This window comes from Haliaeetus albicilla, chromosome 21 (genome assembly GCF_947461875.1).
Source record: "Haliaeetus albicilla chromosome 21, bHalAlb1.1, whole genome shotgun sequence".
In the NCBI taxonomy this organism is placed as follows: Eukaryota; Metazoa; Chordata; class Aves; order Accipitriformes; family Accipitridae; genus Haliaeetus; species Haliaeetus albicilla.
In genome coordinates, this window is record NC_091503.1 from 12,279,148 (window position 1) to 12,300,631 (window position 21,484).

General features: G+C 35.1%; 1 protein-coding gene across 7 annotated transcripts in view; it reads left to right on the top strand.

The window, feature by feature from the left end:
• Nucleotides 1-21,484, top strand: part of RELCH (RAB11 binding and LisH domain, coiled-coil and HEAT repeat containing) — an 85,784-nt gene that overhangs the window by 29,925 nt on the left and 34,375 nt on the right. For 3 of the 7 annotated variants that reach the window (XM_069808948.1, XM_069808944.1, XM_069808947.1), the window contains 6 exons: nucleotides 890-1,198; nucleotides 5,612-5,687; nucleotides 6,080-6,175; nucleotides 6,311-6,334; nucleotides 15,147-15,259; nucleotides 19,870-19,960. In XM_069808948.1, coding sequence (XP_069665049.1) covers nucleotides 890-1,198; nucleotides 5,612-5,687; nucleotides 6,080-6,175; nucleotides 6,311-6,334; nucleotides 15,147-15,259; nucleotides 19,870-19,960 — 709 coding nt within the window. Of the gene's footprint in view, nucleotides 1-889; nucleotides 1,199-5,611; nucleotides 5,688-6,079; nucleotides 6,176-6,310; nucleotides 6,335-12,259; nucleotides 12,392-15,146; nucleotides 15,260-19,869; nucleotides 19,961-21,484 lie in introns of those variants that run through there. The other 4 variants (XM_069808946.1, XM_069808945.1, XM_069808952.1 and 1 more) reach the window with 2 other exon arrangements.

Consider the following 21,484-nt stretch of genomic DNA (forward strand, 5'->3'; position numbering starts at 1 on the left):
CAACTTACGCTTATAAAATTACTAGTTCTTCAGAGCAGGGGCTGTCCTTCCTTTTTAATATGTGGTGTTTGATTTAGAAAAAGGAAGAGACTTCAAACTGACTATTTCCCTTTTATAACCTACATCATTTAATTTTGCAATCAGTTTTGTTCTTTCAATGCAACTTCTTTATTTACTACTTTGAAAACAGAATCATATCTGATGTGTTTTGCGTAGGTTTTCTCTTCAGTCAGCTTTATTTCACTCACTACTATGGTGCGTACAGCTTGCAAACAAAGATGTTTGGTTCAATGACTTATTTCAACACAGTTTTTCTTTCTAGAGAGCAAGACTAGTAGAAATGACAGTATCTTTAAGAAAAACAAAAAAAGAGACTTTAAAAGTTTGGTCAAAGTTATAAGATAATCATTCCTCTTAAGAAATGCACCAATACAACATATGGGCAAGTGCATAATTTTTAAGTGGCTTTATTGACTTGCATAGTTACCATTTCAAAGCCAGGTAGGGAAGTATATATTAATTCACCACTACAGTATTTTAAGTTTTGCGTCCCAGATAGAGTTCTGTCTTGTGACAGTTTGTGTCTTAGTGCTAAGATTTCAGCCGGAAGCAGATAACACTATTGTTATTCACTTGTTTCGTTGATTCACTCCGAGTGCAACATTTTTCCTACTACTAATTATTGACTAAAGAACTCCATTAAACCAGTGCTCCTTTGAACAGCTTGTGTGATACAAGTTATTTATATTAAAGGAATTTTTGAACATAGTGGAGTTGAAGAGGAGCTCTTCAATATGTTGTCCGTATTTCTGTGCTCCAGCCTTGTGATTCCAAGAACCTTCTCAGGAAAGCTACAAAAATATTTCATTCTTTGCATTTCCTTTTTTAGTGAAATAGATTTTCTCAAGAATGAAAACTTTGCTGTGTCAACAGTTTATGGTGTAGCTCCCCATCCTTCTTTAAAACAAGTGCCTCTCACAGTCTCAGAGGACAATGGACGGTACTTGGATATCAAGAGCTCTGAGAATGACAACAAACATGGAAACACTGAGGAAACAAGCCTTTCCTTGTCAGCTGAAGTGGATTCAAGGACTTCTAAAGATGATATGCTAAATTCTGTGCCCTGTAAAGAAACAGAGAAACTGTCCTCTTGTGCTCCATCAACTAAAGCTGCAGTCCACTTCGATAAACCTAATAGGTTAGTGATAAGTTTTAAACTGAAATTCTTTAATTAAAAACTCTTGTACAGTGGATAGAGATTTTTCTAACAAGGAAATTCTGCAGAATTCATAGATCATTTGTGTTTTGAATGCAAATAAAAGACTTAACGTACCTTTAGGGTACAGTGCTGATATTTTCATGTTGTTCTTAATCTTTTTAGGAAGGAGTACATTTGGCAAACCTACATTTTTAGTATTAAGTTTAAGGGTTTCTTTTTACCTCCTACTTGTTTCTAAAACCAGTCCTGTTCCTTGCAACAAAAAAAAAAAAGCTAAAATCAAAGTGGTGAATAGGAAGACAGGATATTTCCATTCTCTTTCAAATTTTAATTTCATAATGAAATCTCTTCTGGTCGTCTTGAAGAGTGGTTGGGAAATTTTTAAATTTTCCTATGTAGATGTGTATAACTCTCTTAGAGTATCTAGGAGAGCTATATGGGGGTTTTGGGGGGTTTTTTTTAGTCAGAAGGAGTATTCGATGACATTCTGCTTTTTGAGTTTTGAATTTGGGGGAAGCCTTTACTGGGTAACTATGATTCTTTTAATAAAAATGGGGTACTCCTATTGTGTTATTACATGGAGCCTGAGTTTGTGTATCTGACACTTTTTGAGAAAGTCCCTCCAGTCTACACAGTCTTTTAATCGTTATAGTGAAGAGGGGAAGTAACATGTTTGTTAAGTAATAGATAAACCACTGTGTAGCCCTCAGGAGTAACACAGACCACAAACTTAATGAGAGTATGTACAACTTCTAAAATTACCACTGTAGACAAAGATGCCCAAGTAGCTCACTTTACGGTCTTACCGTTGCTGTTCCTCAGGGAGCAGGTAGCCATTCTGCTTTGTATTTTGTCAGTTCCCTTAGCATTCTTTTGCTGGTGTTGATATAGTAATATGTTTCTAGAATTATCTTCCACATGAAAATACCAAGGAGAAATTTATGTGTGATGTTCTGTGCAGATGGAAAATCAATACAAGCGGGGGGGGGGGGGGGTAAGAAAGAAGAAAAAACAAGAGTTTCTACCTCTGCTAGTAATTAAATTTTCATGCAAACCCTAAGTATCTTGTTTGTTTTGTCTGGATTTCCTTAACTTCTGCACTGAGTCCTAGGGCCAGGGGCACTTTTTCAGTGATATCTTAACTTCAGAATTGAACAGGAGGAAAGATTTCTGATTTCTGAATACAGTACCTTAGAGTCTGAGTCTTACTAAAAATTTCTTCTCTCCTAATTGAATATACTACTGTTTAACAGGAAAGTAAAACTTGACTTAGATTTTTCTGGAAAATTTGCAGTGGTTCCCTTTAAGCTTTCCAGATTTTTTTTTTTTAAATTTCTTTCATTTTCTAGCTGAATGTGTAATGACTTTGTAATAATTAAAACTTATGGCTGTCGTACATTGATTGCCATAAATTTGTCTACCTACTTTTGTCTGTGGCTTGTTGCAAGTTTCTTTTTCCTCAGAATAATTGGGAGTGCTGAGAGGCATTAAGTGCATGAATTTTAGATTGATGGTTTGGGGGTAGTGAGGATGGGTATCAAAATAGGATGAGATCACTGAGTGTGGAAGGAACTATGAGTATCTCCAGTGGGATTTATGACAGTAGTTTTTAGAAAAACAAAATTTGTTTTGCTGCTCACAGCTCTTTTAAATATAACTACACGTGGATTTATTTGAAAAGTAGTTGAATAAAGCCTTGAATCCCTATTGAGTTAACTTCAGAAGTCCCCTCAAATGCAGTTCACTGCAGAAATAAGTAATGCAAGCGTAATACGTGGCTATTTTTGTACTGAGTTTTGGGCTTAACGTGTCAGTGAAGGGTCAAAGGAAACCGTATTTGATACAGTGTTTTATAGATCTGTACCACTAAATTGTTTTCCTGGATTATGCACTTGATTTGTAATAATACAGTAAATTTTTTCATTAGAATTCTATTATTTGTTAAGTATTTTGAGATCTGTGGGAGAAGCAGCATGATAGAAGTGCTGGATATTTATTTATTTCAGTCTGGGGTGGTTATTTGTAGAAGCCAATTACTACAATTTATTCAGAATGTATTAAGAGGTATTAAAAACTAAGACTCTATCCTAAAAGGCAAGGTTGTTACTAGTGTAGCTAGGGAGTGGATTCTTGGCATAAACCTTGCCCAGATGGGAAGAGAGGATAGAAGCACAAGTGAGCCTGCTTTGTGTGACTGCACTTGCAGCAGCTGTGCGCGCGTGCCCACAAACAGGGACGTGGCCATCGTTGGAAAAATGCCTCCTCTAACAGATTGCAGTAGAAAGCACTAGCAGCCGTTTGAATAGACTGCACCACGTGTATTTATTCAACTCATTTTAGGTGTTGTGGTTTGCACCAAATACAAGGTGTTTTCTGTATGTAGCAGTCACTCCTGACTTTTTCAGTGAATTGACTCTCTTGTTGTCCCAGTGTTAAATGGAATAATTAGTAGTGCTTCGTGTGCAAGAGGCCTGGGTCTGTCATTGTTTTTCTCCAGCATAGCTATGAAGGATTTTACTAGACTTCATCCAGGAGACGCTTTCTTGACTCTAAATAGAGCCAGCAATCATAATGGGATCCGTGCTGCCTGGAGCTTGCTGTTAATTAACCCACAGGGAAATTCAGTGTCATATTGTCATACTTAGTTAGTTTTCAGTCTCTGCAAAATGGGGATAGAACTTTGCCCTTATGTAGGATTTTAATTAAGGTTTCAAGTGGGGAAGGATCTGATGTTCTGCGGCTCAAATGCTGAGGTAAGGGAGAGCCTGGGCAAAGGGCTGGGCAAGGCCTTGCCGTTCTTTTAATGGTAAGCTGCTGCTTTGCAACACTTGCTCCTGTTCTCCCCGTGTAAATAAACCTTAAAGCCTTGAGTAGAGCCTGTAAATCTGTCATTCAGGAATACTTTTACAGAATAAGGACTAACGTATTGTTAAACAGAAGTCATTTACAACTTGCTACCATCCGAGTTGTTTAGTAACTTTTTTAGGGTGAACCCTTGCACAAAATCAAGCTGATTGGAACTAAAACCAACTTACTTCACTAAAATTTAAAACGTGTTTTAAAAAACCCATACTGTCAAGAAAAAAAATTGATTTTAAGTAATAAACATATTCTTATTTATCATATTTTGTAAATAGTCAGAAGAGGAAAACTACTCTGGTATATTTACCCATGTCCTCCTGGATTAGCTTAAACAATTATACGTAGGAACTTAGATTCTTAATGTGCTTTTTTTGGTTAGAAAAGGGAGAATGATGATGTATTTTCCATAAAGAGTGTGATGTTTCAATCTATTAGATAAAAACATATGTGTCCATACGCATAATTGCACATGTGTAGGATTTTCTGTGCTCAAGTGTACAAAAAGCTTTTTTAAGAGTTGAAAGGTGATAACCACTTTCCATGTAAGAAATAGGAGTCACCCCCTACCTTAAACTCATATAGTGTCATTAGAGGATTCAAACAGCAGATGATGATGATAATGATAATAGAATGAGATGATTTCTGTGCGTGTTTTGGAAGAGAAATGTTCTTTTTCCTCTTTGATCACAGTGGATGAGGCAGTGTTAGATTAGCATCTAAATACAGGCCTCAGATAAGGCAGAGGGAGTTATCATTACTGGGAAAAATAGGATGCTGCTGCTGATGGTGCTTGTCTGTTTTATGTAATGGTCAGTCTGGTAATTGTTTTCTGAGAACATTTCTGCCAAATTACCCTTCTCGGACAAGGTTGTTTTGAGACTCTTATCAGGGTTTTATGTGTATGCTTAAGGCTTTGAGTAGCTCAGCTGTGTTGGCTGGTGCTGTGCACGGCCATGAGGCAGTACTTCTACAGATATACGTCTACATTAGGGATTGGACAGCAGTTTAAGGTTAGTTTTGAGGTTCTTGCTGTACGTTTGAATCCAATGTTTAGATCCCAAAGCGGCAGTTGAGCAATCTCTGTTTAATCCTTAAGTTTTAAGTGACTGACTCAAATGTTTTTATGCAATGTGCAGAATCAGAGCATTAAGCAAAAATACTGTTTCTTGTGATTTCTGCCCCCTCCCCCCCAGTTTGCATAATTGTATGCTTCCTCTTGTATTGCTAAAGCTTCCTTTTCTTCATGCTTTAGTCCTATTTTTGTTTGTGCAGCAATTTGGAAGATGTTACATTTTGCAGAACTAGAAGTAACTTCTTAATTAGGACACCCACTTTTTTTCTTGCTACAAACTAAACACCCTAACAGTCAAAGATAATTTTAAACCAAAATTTCTGCAGTATGCTTCATGTAAAACATGCTTGCTGAATGTCATTTTACTTAGCTGATTAAACCAGAGTGAAAAGACTTGTTCAGTCACCTTTCTTATCTATGCTTTTCCCCTCCCCCCTCCCTTTTTGACAATATTTCAGGAAATTGTCACCAGCTTTCCATCAAGCACTACTGTCTTTCTGTCGGATGTCAGCAGACAGCCGTTTGGGATCAGAGGTATATTTCCCAGTTGACATAAAGTAGAAGATCCTTTATTCTGCATGGCAGCAATAGTTAAACAAGCACTAATGTCTTTGAAACAAGACTTACTAACATATATGGTGAGATAAATTTATGTGCATGAAACTTAAGAAATAAGGATATTCTTTCGGATTTTAGCTTAAATATGAAAGCTAGTGATAGACATGTAATTACTGGGAAGTTCTGAGTCACACAAGTGGATTCATGCTTTTGAAGTTACAAAAACTTACGGCTTAACGTGTGTGAGTAAATTAAATATTTTCTGGTAAGTGATCAGCCTGTTGCAATTCTTATAATTCCTCTGAAAGAATATTTTCCTGTTCCTGTGTTTCATTTGAAGAAACCAAACAAACAACTTGGTTTTCTAGGTATCTCGGATTGCAGACAGTGAAAAAAGTGTCATGTTAATGTTGGGACGCTGCCTGCCTCATATTGTTCCTAATGTGCTGCTTGCAAAGCGAGAGGTGAGGAACCCTGAAATTTTACTTTTTTTGTTTACCAGGATGTTTTCTTCATTTTGAAGATGATGTGTCTAATTTCATGAAAGTCTGTTACTTGCAATCATGTTCTTACTTTTGTGCATGCATCTCTGCTCCTAGAAAATGGTTTTACACCTCTGTCAGGTGAGTTCAGTAAACCTGCATGGTATCCTAATATTTCTTCCTTTGCTTAAGGCACCCATTAGCATTCAGCAAGAGTAACTGTTACTGTAGGTCCATCTGTTTGTGGTAGCACGAATGTTTTTGTTAGAGAAGACCATGGTTAATGTGTGTTATAAAGAGCAGAGGTTATAAGTTCAAACATTAAATTTGGTTTATTTTATCTATCAGTTTTAACAAGGATTCATGTTCAGGTTCTTTTGCAGCACTATGTACTTCAACAAAAAATTTATTTTACTGTCTTTTTTTAGAAGCTCCATTTATCAGCCAAGATAAGGTTCATAAGAAAATTAGCAATCTTGCTTATGTGTTTTCCTTAAATTTAAAATGAAGCTAAATAAAATTATGAAGAGGTAATGTTTATTTTGAATGTAAATGAAGATGGTGTTTTGCATAACCATTCATAATATATAGTGTAGAAAAGGAAGACTGTTATTGAAGATGGAAAAAAGATGACTGGTTTTGTATTGCTTTGTTGTAAATATTGCACACTACCAAATGTGTAAAAAATAAAAATCAGAAAATATATCAAACAAAAATTCAGCGGCCTTATAGTTGACACCAAAATAAAGGGTTTGAAGTAGCATAGTTTGTTGAGTAAGTTTTAGTCCTTGCTGAGGGGACCTACAGTATGGTAGACTTAGTAGTGCGTTTTGCATAAGTTCATTTTAAGGCTTTGAAAAATCCTCAAGAAATTTGTACTGATCCTATAACCTAAAATTTTATAACATATGACTTATTATCAGGAGTTGACATGGTGAGTTTGAGATGTACCACGTTTTGAAAGTCTCAAACTTTATAAAAGGGTTTTTTTTTCTGAGGGGGTGGGGGTGTTAACTGGGTGCTCTGGAAATGGTTCTGTTAATAGTCTTTCAGAATAATTCTGTGAATGTTCCTGGATCAGTGCTTAATTTCTGATTTCTTATTTATTCCTTTCCTTCCCTCTGCTTGGCAGGATGTGGTATTTCGGCTTCTTTTCACAGCTTGTAGCATAATCTGTGTTATGCATTTAATATTTCCATGACTTTTTAGGCTATTTTATATTTACTTTGTTTTACAGTTCAAGTTACATTTGATTACATGTATTTTTGCCTTAAACAGATCATCTGTTTCAATTTGATTTCAAAAAGCCGCAAGTGAGAATTGTGTAACTGGATTGCATGGGATGCTTAACGTTCCAATTGAAATTTGCTTTAAAAATAACTTTTCTCAGTTACCACCCATTGCTATAACTATTGTAATGTTCTTTCAGATGTAGTCATGGAATTTGAAGGAAAACTTGGGTAGACCATCTGTTAGTATTTATTAATATCAGTATTACGAAAAGCTAACCTAAGAACTGGACTCTTTTCAACAAGGTACAACTTTGGGTCTTGTCCAAAAACAACCTTATCATGAGAGAGTCTTAGCATAATTTTACAGACAAGTGGTGTAAAAATGTACCAAAACATCACTAATTTTAGAAAGATGTGTAACAGGCTCAGGTTGTAATGCAAAGTTATCACCAAAGTGAAAATACACAGTAGTAGTATTTAAGATCTTACACTGTCAGTGTGTTAGAAGTGAGAATTAAACATAATTTTGTAATGACTCCCTAAAGTACCTATCTTTTTTCTTTAAGCATCCATCATGGTGAAATGGCTTGCAAAATCTTAAGCTGAAAACATTGTGGTATACATTTTCATTTTGCAGTAACTGGGTTTGTGGAGGTTGACAGTCTCTCAGTAGGTATTGTCCTTTACCAGAGATTCAGAAGCCATTTCACCAATGCTTTTAACCCTCTTAAGGTCAGTAGCAGCCTGCCTGCCTTGGTAATAAGTGGTCCAGTAAATATTACAGTTGACAACAGAATGATCAGTTAGTGTCAGAATGTCTGACGCGTTTCTGAAATTACGTTATTTTTCTGCATTGGTGCAGCTTTAATTGTTCTTCAATGTCTGTAGTTTAGGTTCCAATGGAAGATAAGAAAGAAGGAAAAATACAATATTGAGTAGGGTGGCTGAGGAGGTAATTTTAGTTGTTTCTAAAAGAGCAGTTCAGCTGGGTAAAATCAATAATGCATAATATAGGATAATTGCCTGAAAGCAATTCATAGTCATTAAAATTCCATGTATCAACATATAAATTTAATTTTGTTTTTTTCCCAAGTGTCTAGTTTATCCTAACTGCTTGAAAACAGTTATGTCAATATTTAGATTTGTATGTGAATGCACCCACAAACAAAGGAGATACTGCAAGCCAAATACTAATTTGAATGAACAGTAACAAAACTGCTAAAACCCTATTCTTCAAAAAAACCCCTTTGGCTGGGTATGCAGTCTGTGATAACGCTTCTTGCAGGTGAGCAGCTTGAGTTCATAAAATTTCATCTGCATTGAAATCTGCTTCCTCAATTGTGTTTTTACCACTTAAAACTAAAACACAGTTAATATTAAAAAAAAAAAAAATCAGCCACTTTCTATCTGTCAAGAAGATAAAAAGATTCCTTTGGCTACAATGTAATTAGAGAAAAGCAATCTTCTAAAATTTTTGCAATAACTAATCAGTGCCATACTGATTTCTCACCCTTTATAAGATGTAGAAATCAATATCTTTTTGTCAGGTAACAGGAGTAACCTTGTTTGTATGTACAACTTCTGTGTTCTGCAGTATGTAGTCCTTTAGCGGAGTTTGTGCCAGAGTAAACTTTTTGGCTTAATATCAGGATCTTGTTACTCTTGCTCTTAATCAAGAAACACTTTTCCTTAATTATTTATACCTTTCATCTCACCTATTATTCCAGGGTTAGTTTCTGTAACTTTCATTTGTGTTACACAAACTTAGCAAAATCATGATAGTAATGGTTTACTAAATGCGCACCACTAAATTTTTATACTAAGAAACTGTTATTTACGTAGAGTTTAATATGTTAAGAGTAGAGTTTTGCTTTTATTTCTTTGTAAAGTTGAAGCAAAGGTAACGCTGAATCTTCAAACTCTGAACGGGTGCCATTCTCGACTCTGCTAGAAGAAAGTAATGCTGTAGACTGTTCACGTTAATGTGTAGTAACTATGCATAGACATCACCGAGGCACTTTAGTTCTCTGGCATTTTTTTGGAGGTAGCTGTCTCTTAAAACACAGTAGAGCTGAACATCTTATTACAGATTTTCATCTCAGTCTTACACTTTAAAAGCCATAAAATAATTGGCTTTGTTAAAAAATGTAAAAGAATGCTGTGTCAGAGCTTCGGAGTATATTTAAGTGGCTGTTTCTAGTGGCTGTGTCAAGCAAATGTCATTCTGGTTGGATATGGCTAAAGGCATGTAAGTTTAGAGTTCCTCAGCATGAAAATTGTCAGCCATCAGTATCTTTAAACAGTGTTTCTATTTCACAGAATAGTGGAGAACAGAAAAATTTAAATGAACAATTAAAATACTTTCTGTTACTCTGTAAAACTTAGATTGTGGTAGGCTTTTATAGATTGTGTTTCTGAAAAATAGGGGTAGTGTTGACCACAGCCTGTTTACTGGTTCTTTTCTGGTTTGCATGGGGTGTTGGTTTTGGTTTGGGGGCTTTTTTGTTTGGGTGTGGGGTTGCCCCACACACACAAGAGACACACATAACCATTTTGTAATTTAAGTCCTTTAGTTTCCCTCTCTGGATATGAGGGGCTAGTGTAGTTTTCTTAGAAAGAAATAGCTCAATCTCACAGAGTATCCTTTCCAACTGTAGTCTGAAAGCTGATGTCTTTCAACACCATGTCTTTAAGCATAACATATTAAAGGAGTTGAATTTAATGTTTATGAATTGAATTGCCAATTATTACTAGTTTTATATGTAGGTAAACAATAGATATAAACAAAGAAATACAAAGTTTTTTCACACCCATATCTGCATTGATTCTTATGTAAAAGCATCCCTTTGGGATCTACAAGAGGCTTAATTTGGATCCTGGAATAATAGTCTCATCCCATGAAATGTAATTATAGTTGTAATTTTAATATTAGTAAGATGAGTAGCACAAAGTTCTGAGTCATGTATTAATCCTATGATTAAATATTTTTTCATTTTGAAACTAAAAGGATGAATTCTGAACTTCAGATACCTTCTTGCACAAGAGACTCCATATCAGTAGTTTGTTTAGTACCTGCACCTATTTCAGTTGCTGCAGATAAGATTATTTGATTTTATTTACTGGTTTTCAGAGGCTAAGTTACAGAAGAATTTTAACATAACATTGGTTCACAACATAAGCATTGACTATTAGAGAAGATTGAAAGGGCACATTTACAAAATAAATCATAATGTCATCCTGGTTTATATATTTTGTCAGCTGTTTGCCATATTATTACATAAATATTTGAAATAATAAAAAAGATTACTATCCTAAGCTATTGAAAGAACTAGTCTTGACACTTAACACTAATTAACTTTATACTTTGAGATAAGTATTTTGCTTATGAGTACTCCAACAAAAAGACACTAATTAGTGAGAGAAACTAAGTTGTAGAAGACTTTTGTCAGAACATTAAACAGAAAAGTTATAACGAAGGCAACAACACAGATAGAAAATTTCTTGCTACCTTGTAAGAAAATTGTCAGAAAAATAGACAAATGTTTGCTATAGGCTGCATTTTAAAAAAACCCAAACTTTAATATTTTGTTTTAATACTTTTAATATGTAGGAGGAACTGTTTTACCTATAGTTGAGGTGATACCAGTTACCATTAAAAAGCCACCTTCTTTTGACCATAATGAAGAGCTGCTCCGTACGTAAATGTTGCCTTTATTGAGAACTTAAATCAGCTCAGATAGTGAATCCTGTTCAAAGATAATGGAACATGTTGTTGTAAGTTAGGGAGAAGTTGTCCAAAGGTACTATGATGAAAAAAAACCTGAATTTTTCTTTGGGTAGACCTATGTGGACAGTTAAGCAGAGGTAGAACAGAGAGAAGATGGGCTGTTTCATTTCTCCTGTGCAATGCATTAGGTCAGCTTCATAGCTTTGTCCGTCATTCACCTGTATGTAGCCTATCTCACAGTAAAAACAAAATAACTTTTTTCTCTCTATTCTACATCTGAGTATCTCACAGATATAAACTGCCTCAGATATGAACTTGCCTTTTCAGTAGTGGAGGTGAGACTTCTGACACATGATGTTTTATTCTGCTTGGCATCTAATGGAAAAACAGTGTCATAGTTATGAAAGTCAATTCTCCTGGTGTTGTTGACGAATACCAACAGGAACTAATCAGTTTTCCTAAGTCAGAGGCAAAAGGGAAAAGAGGGACTTGGGGATGAACAAGACAGTTAGGAAGGATCCCAAATTAAGTAGAGGGAAGGTGGTTGGTTTATTTAAAATTTATGTTCTTGCTTTAGGACTGTCAGCACAAGTGGTATTCCTTCCCAAGGAAGGCAGAGTGTTTCAAATAGCACTGGAAGTCCTCTCCTTGATTATTAATAATTATATACAGTCTCCATAACAATGTTATGAACCCTCCTCTTGAATTTAAACAGCCAAATGCTAATATTATTGTGTCTTATTGGAAAATTACCACTTTCTACAGCACTTCTCTGCTTTTTTTGAGAATGAAAAATCTGAGATTTATTAAACAAGTCTACATCTAAGGCGTGGCCCTTAGCAACAGGAAGGAATGAGCTCAAACTTGCCTGTAGGTTGTTTTTTGTTCTTAATGATCCTGAATATCCCGAGAAGAATCTGTCCCCTTTTAAGTCTTTGGGAGACTTCACCTGACCTGGTTTGTCCATCTGTGAGAGCAGTTTTGTTGTTCTTGTCCCACAGAAAGTCCCTTTCGCCTCCAGTTTTACCCTCCTGTCCATTAAGTCTATAGGGAGCACATAAAACACTGTTCAAGACTTCTCACTGTTTCTCCACTCCCCTTAATAGAAGGAACTGTAGAAGCACTGATGCAGCGATGCAGAGAACACTCTCTTCTCCCATAGTATGCATGAAAGAATGTGACCAATGGACAAGAACAAACAGCTAATTCCGTCAGCTATAATAACCAGCTTTCTGCAAGGTAAAGAACCAGCCTTGTATCTGCCCCATGTCAATGGTGTTAGGTTACTCATTAGCCTTTCACACACAAGGTAGTAGTATCTAGGTGAATATTTGGAGGTGTTTTCCTTTCATACAGAGTCAGCTGGAAAAATCAACTTTGTTAACTTCCTTAAATTTGAAAAGAAGCTTTAAAAGAAAAAAAACAAGCTCATGACACTGTTTCAAATCTAGCAGTAGTTCTGAGCGAGCAGTTGAGTTTTTTGAGTAGGTACTCAAACATACTAGGAAAGTGAAGTCAGTGTGATGGTTTCAATAGATGAATCAAAAACCCCAGATCATAAAAAAAATATACATGTCCCATTTCATGGGGTATATTCTTTTTAAAAAAAAAAACTTTATATGGAGTACTTAAGAATAATTGCAAGAGCGGTTGGATAAAGTGAACTCAGGGTAGATTTCAGAAAGGTAGATCTCAGTAAAGTAACACAGGTTTATTTTGATTTAAAGTTTTTTCCATGACCTATATTCTTTATGGTGAAATTCGTAATTATGTTGTGTATCTACAGATTGCAGTCTGATTTCCTCTTTAAAAGATCTTAGCTTAATGTGTAAGTAGTGGTATTTAGAGTGGCAAGGGGGGGTATTTTTATAATATTTTTTCAAATCTTTTTGAGTTAAAACAGTGTTTGTAGAAGAGAAAATGCTTCTGTGAAGTACAAAAAAAAGTTAAATAGATTAAGCCTCTGCGTTCTCAGAACTTTAAATGCACGAAACCTGCATGTTAGGTATACTAAAGATAAAATCTAACATGCGAATTCTAGAGGGAAAGGAGCTTTCAGCTGAAGAAAGTTATGTAGCTCTTACTGCGATGTAATTTGTGAAGTTTCTTCAACACAGGTTTTAAATTCACATTAATTTGCGTTGTGCTACACTTATTTAAAAACAAACCCCAAAACTGGCTTAGTTTAAAATATTGAGAAATAGAAATGTCCAAATTGTTCAAATTTATTTCTCATTTCTCCTTCTGTACTTTGAGATTTTTTTTAAGCAGTGAGTAGGATATTTCCACATCAATTCCTCTGTCTCATCATAAATTCCCTAATCTGTGCCATAATTGGGTTAAATATTGCCAAAAATATCTCCCAGAATGTTAAAATACATTTTAGGATGTGTCTCAGTCATCTTCAGGGGGTGAAAATAGCACGCTGAGTACAGTTTTTGTAAAATGAAAACAAAAGCTTATCAGGAGTTGACTAGCTTAGGTAGTGCTCTAAAATAGAATATTGTTCTATGTTTAAAATAAACATAGTAACTGCTGTTCAGGAAAATACAAGTTGAGCCGCGAGGGTGTCTTTTAATACAAGTTGAGCCGCGAGGGTGTCTTTTAATACAAGTTGAGCCGCGAGGGTGTCTTTTAATACAAGTTGAGCCGCGAGGGTGTCTTTTAATACAAGTTGAGCCGCGAGGGTGTCTTTTAATACAAGTTGAGCCGCGAGGGTGTCTTTAATGTTGTTTCCACATGTCCAGCTTGTTTATTTCCACATGTCCAGCTTGTTTAATAGGCTTACTCTCAAGATCATGAATAGGTCACTTTGAATGTCTGCGAGAAGAAATTGGTACCTCCCTGCAAAGTTATTACAAATAACTATAGATTTTTCCGGGCTTTGTATAATCTTTCCTAGTTACTTCAGAAGTGTTTCCCACTGTCATCTGCTTATTTGTCATGGCTTATTAATTCAGAAAAGGCTTGTCTGCTGAAAGTGGTTCGAAAGTATGCGGCAGGTGGGAGGGGAAGTCTCCGGATTACTTGCCCATGGTTTCTCTGCAGACACCTAGGTTTGTCTTGTTCTTTTCCCCCGACATCCCAGTGTGATGTTTGTTCCTAAGATATTAAATGACGTAGAAATTATGTGTCTTCCAAGTTCTATTGGAGTAAAGGCTCACATCAACAAGGTCAAGGAAAGGGACTTCCAGTCCGTGAAACATTTAGAAACATTTGTTTCTTCTGGGAATGAATACCATGAGCTTTGAAGGTATACTTAGAAAGAAGGAGGTCTTCACTATTGTGAACAGCCTTATATTTTCTTTCCATTAGTGTTTTATGCAGTATTTTCTTGATAGTTTGTTCCTTAAGGGAATTGAATTCCTCTAAAAAGAGAATTCACCTTCAGATATTGCCTCTCTATTGGAAAAAAAAACAAAAACAAAAAAAACCCAACAAAAAACCAAGCATTTAAAAAAAATCGTGTAGTTCTCAGTCAACACAAAATAGAGGATCTCTGTCTGCAGTCACCTTTACCAATGTATGTTTCTCAGTGCTTATTCAAACTTGTGCAGAAAACTGTGTGCATGCTTAATTGGAAATTTTAATCTTTAACTCCATGGCATCAGAAGTAGCTTTTTCTGTAGGAGCTTTGTTCCACAGATGTCTGTGGAGCCTGCTTCAGTTCAGTAGGTAGTGAAGACAATTTAAACCATGATTGTCTAATTCTGGTTACAGGTGACCTGCATATGTTAATTGTAGTCTTTGCAGAGCTTTTTATTTTATGTGCTGGTTCTCCCCTGATCTTTCCTAGCAGGAAAATAATTCTAACCTCTGTAGACCTTCACTTTTTTCAGGTCACTTAATAAGAGATCAAGACTCTAAAAAATCTTCTCTAACTGTTTTGACGTTATGTGGCTAGATTTTTCTTCTTAGTTTATTTTGCCATTAATGAATATATGCCCAAAGCATTTTCACTTTGTTTGGTTTTCCCCTACCCACAACTTTTTAGGAATTGATCCCACTCATACTGTGTACAGCCTGCCTCCATCCTGAACCCAAAGAGAGAGATCAGCTTCTACACATACTGTTCAATTTGATCAAACGACCAGATGATGAGCAAAGGTGTGTTTGCGTTTGTGTGTTGCGGGACAAGAAGGAACTTTTTTCTTTGTCAAAGAAGCAGAACTAATAGAAACTGGATATTATTGGATGATTTTAACCAAGTTTCACTTAAGCTGATATTTTGCTGGTATAGTGTTGACAAATTTGTGTGGACTTCAGGACTTTCCATTTCCATGACCTGTACTTTCTAGTTACTGAAATGTAAGAATGTGCTTGGTAAGCCGTACTGTAACATTTCAGTTCCTTTTCTGTTTAAAGTTGAACTGAAATGCTTTGTTAAAATGAGCTTTAAGATCATAATTCTTAGCAATGATTGATATAGAAATCAAACCAGCTTTTTTTAAACCTCTGTATTAGTGTATCTTAGTGATCTTTATGTAAGTTAACTACCATGTTTAGTTGGGGAAAATAGCATGAGAAAATAGTACTCTTCCTACTTGCGGTTCAGTACTATGGTAGCAATAAAAAATTCAGAAGACTGAAGCAGTGATTTAGTTCTGACAAGTGTTAAGAGCTTTGTTTTATTTTGGTTAAGACTTTGAAACAAAGTATATTTTTTATTTTTTTTATAAATTTAGTTCTTCCTTAGTATTCAGGAAATCTGACTTTGTTTCTAGTGATCTTGGTAAGAATATCCTTAAGGTTGAAAGACAGTAAGTACCCTTGCTGGTATGTTTCCTTCTCTAACTGTGAAAAGATTTTTCATTATCTTCGTTAGAGGTGTTTTGTAAAGCATCTGTATCTATCATTGCTCTATTCTGTCTTCAGACAAAATAGGCATTATGAAATAGATGGAAAGCATTCCTTTTGAAGATTCTCTGAAATTTAAGTGTTCTGGTGTCTTTCTAAATTGTTCCCATGGTAAAATTTAGAGATGAGGTACAATTGAAAGAGATGGCTTTGGAGACAAAAAAAAGCATAAATAAATAAATAAAAGCAACTTGTAGCACAGTGGCATCATGCAGATTGAAATTACAAAAAGATGCAGTCCTTGTTCTACTTCAGATTTATTAGAAATCTGCTTCTGAAACATCTACCATTATCTAAAATATTTTGAATGTCCCATGCAGCTTGAAGCTAAATTATTTTGTGGTTGAGAGGGGAAGGAAATTACATCTTGCTTGTAATCTCTTGTACTTAATTTGTCACAGGATTGGTGGCCTTATCATGTAGATTTTTCATATGCCTGTTTAGCTGCAGTTAGGTGTGTCTCTTCAGCAGCTGAGAAAGAAGAAAATCCAAGCTTCTTTTTCCTTGAAGTTGTTCATTCTTTGTTGTGAGGTAGAGATTTATACCTAAAAATAATCTCCAGGACAAAACATGTATATACACAATATACATTTACACATGTAAAAATCATAATCTGTTTTAAAGTTGCAATAACACCTGACTGAAGAATAAGTAAAATTCCATCAAATAAAAGAGATTCTGAATACAAATTAGTTAGAAAACATATTCAGAATTTATTATTAGAATTTCAGTCAGGTTTTTTATACTTAAATATTTGTATGGAAGTGTATTATGCATGCTTGGTTTTTATCTAAAGAAGTTTAAATAATATTTTAGCAGTCTTATGGAATACGAAGTAACCAAAGACATTCAGGTTTAGTCACCAGAACAATGGTATTAATTATGTCATATGTTAATTGTTTACCTTCTGCTGTACTGTACAGGCCTACAGTATACATTAAAGTAGCATTTGATAACAAGTTGGCTTTTTTAATTTGTTAAATGCAAGAGACTGAAATGTGACATTACATTTCTAATAATGAACCCATTAAAATAAGTATTTTACTTTAAATATTTGACCTTGTAAACTATGTTAACAATTAGGCAGAAAGCCTGTATTCTTGCACATGTGAGAGGCTTTTTGGTGCATGCAGATATAGCATATTGCCATAGTCTTGTATACTAATGTTATATTTAATAAGGCCACTTACATCATCAAGGCTTTGCCCATTAATGTACTATTCACCTTTTCAAAATGTCTATCAAATTCTTTTCTGCAAAGGAACAAATATGTGTTAGCTTTACTTAAACTTCTTATTGGACAATTATCTTGGTTTTGGAAGCTAAGGAGCCGTGAAGAAGTCGGATTAACGTTGGGGTCTTTTAGGACAAGGTTACAACATAGTTCAAAATGTGAACTCTTTAAGATTTCCAAGTAATGTACCCAGAAGCAGCATTCTTAATGAAAAGAAGCTAAAACGCATTAAACTTAGTGTATCTAGTATGACTTTCGATCAGTCATATGATACTACCTCTTACAGAACACACATAACTTGCTGACATATTAAGGAAAACTCTAGTAAGTTTTTGATATAACCTTTAGGTGTGACAAAAGAACCTTGAACTGTGTAATACAAGATTGAATTGCTTACCAGTGCATGCAGTCACTTTCTAAAACCTGTAGAAAGAGTTTAGAAGTGTTAAATTATGTCTGTTCTACTCTAACTTCTGCCTTGTTCCTTTAGTTTGATTCTTGATTTCACTTTGGTTTCTGTACTGATGAAGCAAACTAGTGCTCTGCTGAATCATACTGATTTGCTTTATGTTCCTGCCTAAGTGATCACAAGTGCATAACCTGGAGAGAGCTCTTTGAGGAAAGCTTTCCTAGCATCTTGTTAACAGAAGAGATCATTAAAACAATAAGTAGAAAGTTTTTCCCATATCCAGCCTAGACTGCAATTTTTGCAACAGCTTAGTGTTAACATTTTTTGTTTCAATGACCTGTTGTTGAGATCCTTACAACCTTTCCTTCCCCCAAAATACCTAATGAGTGTTGTCATATACTTTTAAGATGGTTACAGTAAAATATTAAAACATTATTATTTAATATTTTTGCAATATCTTAAAGTTTCCTACTTGATAGGCAAGGTAAAAGAACATCTGAGTTAATTTTGAGATTTCATGGAACTTTTTTGAGAAGGTTTGATTTTTTTTTTTATTTTTTTTTAAATGACATTTTGGATTTCCCCATTTCTAATGCAGAAGATTTCAAGTGATTACTGTATTCTGCTATTTGATTCTTTTAATATCTTATAAAAGTATATCCTGTTGCTCAGTTCTGTGATTAGGTGCAGTGTGTAGAACCAAAGACAGGCATTCAAATAACTATTTCGTTTCTTGTAGAACTCAGAATTACCACAGGCTTTTGTCTCCATATTGCTATCACCTATCAGCTGTGGATTTTATTGAGTCTTATGTAATCACTGCATTGTTTTCCCCAACCTTTACCTTGATCAAAAGTCTAGTTCTCTGTATGTGGTAGAGAGGAAAAAACAAACAAACACCACAACACAAAACCAAAGAGCTTGCTCAGATTGTTAGCCTAAAGAATGCTGGGGTAAAAAAATCTTTTTAAGAGACTATTTCTCCTTGAAAAGATTCTCAAAGTGAATGAGTCTTTTTTTGATGGAGTATATTGTATAACTGGTTAAGAAATAACCAGCAGAATCTCTGCCTTTCAACCTTAAGGGCATATTGTTAGCTGCAGTAAATATTTAGGAGTTTTTAGACATGACACTAAAATGGTAAGAAATTAATTCTGGCTTACTTTCCACAAAGTAATAATGAACAAATTCTCAGTAGCGTCCTAATCTTACTGTGGAGGTGATAAAAAAGAGCGTCTCATGTCCATGCAGTATTGTTTGAAACTGGTTACTTAAGTGTTGATTTAGGCACTAAAAGTAAATAGAACTGGTGACTTGCATGTGAAGTTGGTACCATTTCAATCCTATTAACAAGAGAAATAGTTAGAAGTAAAATATCTTGGCAAGATAAACGCTCATTAAATAGAAGTTTATCCAAATGATAGTTAAGTACAATTTTATTGAAATTTTAAATATATATCTGTGCCTATGAAATTGATGGAACAAGAGGGATTTCTTGCAAACTTTGAGAAAAGTTAAAAAATGCAAGAATATAAATACAAGTGACTTAGGTGATTGTAAATACTACTGACTGATTAATTGCTTCCCTTTTATAAAGGGCTTTAGAAGATTTCTGACACAAGGAAAATCCAGTATTTTGGGAGAGATGACAGTAGCTTGCATGTTAGAATGTTGCAAAACCATGTCATGAAACATTAAATCTCACAAATGCTTCTAAATAAAAGCAATATGTGTACTTGACTAAAATACTGATATTATGATAGTAAAAAGTAATTTAGACCCTTCTACTGCTTGATGAGTCATAGTATTCAGTACTAAGAATTAAATGAGAGATTTAGTCAGAGATTCCCAATCTCGGACATTAGGAAGTCACAGATTCCCCAGTCAGAGATTCTCAGGCTCTGGTTCACAGAGTTTGGGATCTGCAAGTTTCTGAAAAAGGCATATTAAATAGAAAACAAGATAGAATCATTGAATAGATTGGTTTGGAAGGGATCTTTAAAGGTCATCTAGTCCAATCCTCCCTGCAACAGGCAGCAACAATAGTGGCTTTCAATTTAAGATTCAGCCTTTAAGTCAGTATGTATGGTGTGAAATTTTGACTGTAGACAATTGCCTGTTGCCTGACAGCATCTGCTTTTCCTGTAAAGAATATATTCTATATATTAGAGAACTTTACTTTATAAACAGATTAAATCTTTAAATTTATGTTTTCAGACAGATGATACTAACTGGGTGTGTGGCATTTGCCCGACACGTTGGACCAACACGTGTAGAAGCTGAGCTTTTACCACAGTGTTGGGAACAGGTAACTGATTATTTTGTGCTTTACACTGGAAAATTAGTTAAGAATTCATAAATGTTGAATTTTATTTGCTTGAGGGGAGGTTGTTTTGGTTTTGTGTTTTAATGAATGGCAGTTCAAAGTATTTTTCAGAAAGCTACTTGCATGTTCTTTGTGCTTATTGTATATTTTTTATACATAACATTAAAAAGAACTCAGAAGCAGAAAATTTGTCAAAGACTATCTGGAGATTCCAGTTACCTGCATATGTCTGTTGTTTTGAAATGTAGATATGCACATGCTCATCATCAGTGTTGCCTAACCTATTGCCTAACCTATTGCCAGGTGCCTTTGTAACTTGTACTGTAATTCCAGGCTGTTGGAAATCCATTTTCATTCAAAGATTTCATTCACTGATTTTTATATTGTATTAAGTCCCTGGAGCAGTGTCCACACTTCAGCCAGTTTAAATTCTTAAACAGAAAATTAAAGATCAAAGTAGTCAGAAATAAGTCCCCTGTAGGTGGGCATGATTTTACACCTGTAAGATCAGCCTGAAGTTTACATGTGACTTCTAGAATCACAGTGACCTTTTCCACAGATATTCTAAATTAATAGAAATAACTGAACAAGCAAACTGAAATGCTCTTACTGTTTCATCTGAGGCATAGAAACAGAACAACATGAGTTCATGTGAAAATGCATGGTATTTTCCTACCATAATGAAGAAAAGGGAGTTCATTGCCTAAAAGACAGTGAATAACTAAGCCATGACAGAGTGATAATGCTTGCTTTGATGGCACAGTCTTTCTGGTCTGATAATTGTCTGCTGTTTCTTGCATAACACAGCCATCTGTGTTTCACAGTAAAGTCCAAGTTTTAGTAGTCTTAATGCTTTCTGACAGTAGAAGTACGTATTATATGCAGCATTTGTGCTTGTATGTATGACTGATGTATCTGTTTTTTAAATGAAGGACTCATAGCAGTAGTAGTTGAACACAAAATAAAGCACATTTTGTTCTCTTAGTCCTCGTGAAATTTAAACTGTGTTAAAAAAAACAGTTTCACCTCAGTAAGAGCACATCTTCATCATACCAGTTTCTTGCTAATTGCTGATGCAAAAGAGAAACAAGTCCAACTGTTACAGTACAGCATGTCAGGCTGCCAAGCCATATGTCATCATGCATTTATTTAATGCAGTTTGCCAGACTTTGTTTGCAGTACTGAAACCAGGTCATTATTTTCTCTGGCAGCATACCAGCTGATTCTCACTGTCACAAGACTGAATTTGTAGAAGGAACTCAAAAATACACATAATTTTCTACCTTTTCTCAGTAGATGCTTTAATCATGAAAGCATTCATGCAGTTGGTATCCAACCAAAACCTATTTACAGATGCAAAGGACTGGGCCTCAGAAGATTCAGCGTTTTCATCCACAAATTCTGGAGCTCAGCATTATCAGGCTAGCCTTTGCGATCTTTCTACCTGCTCTTTGCAAGTAGAAATTGGTGACTGGCTCATCTGACTTTAGATCAAGGCTCTGTGAA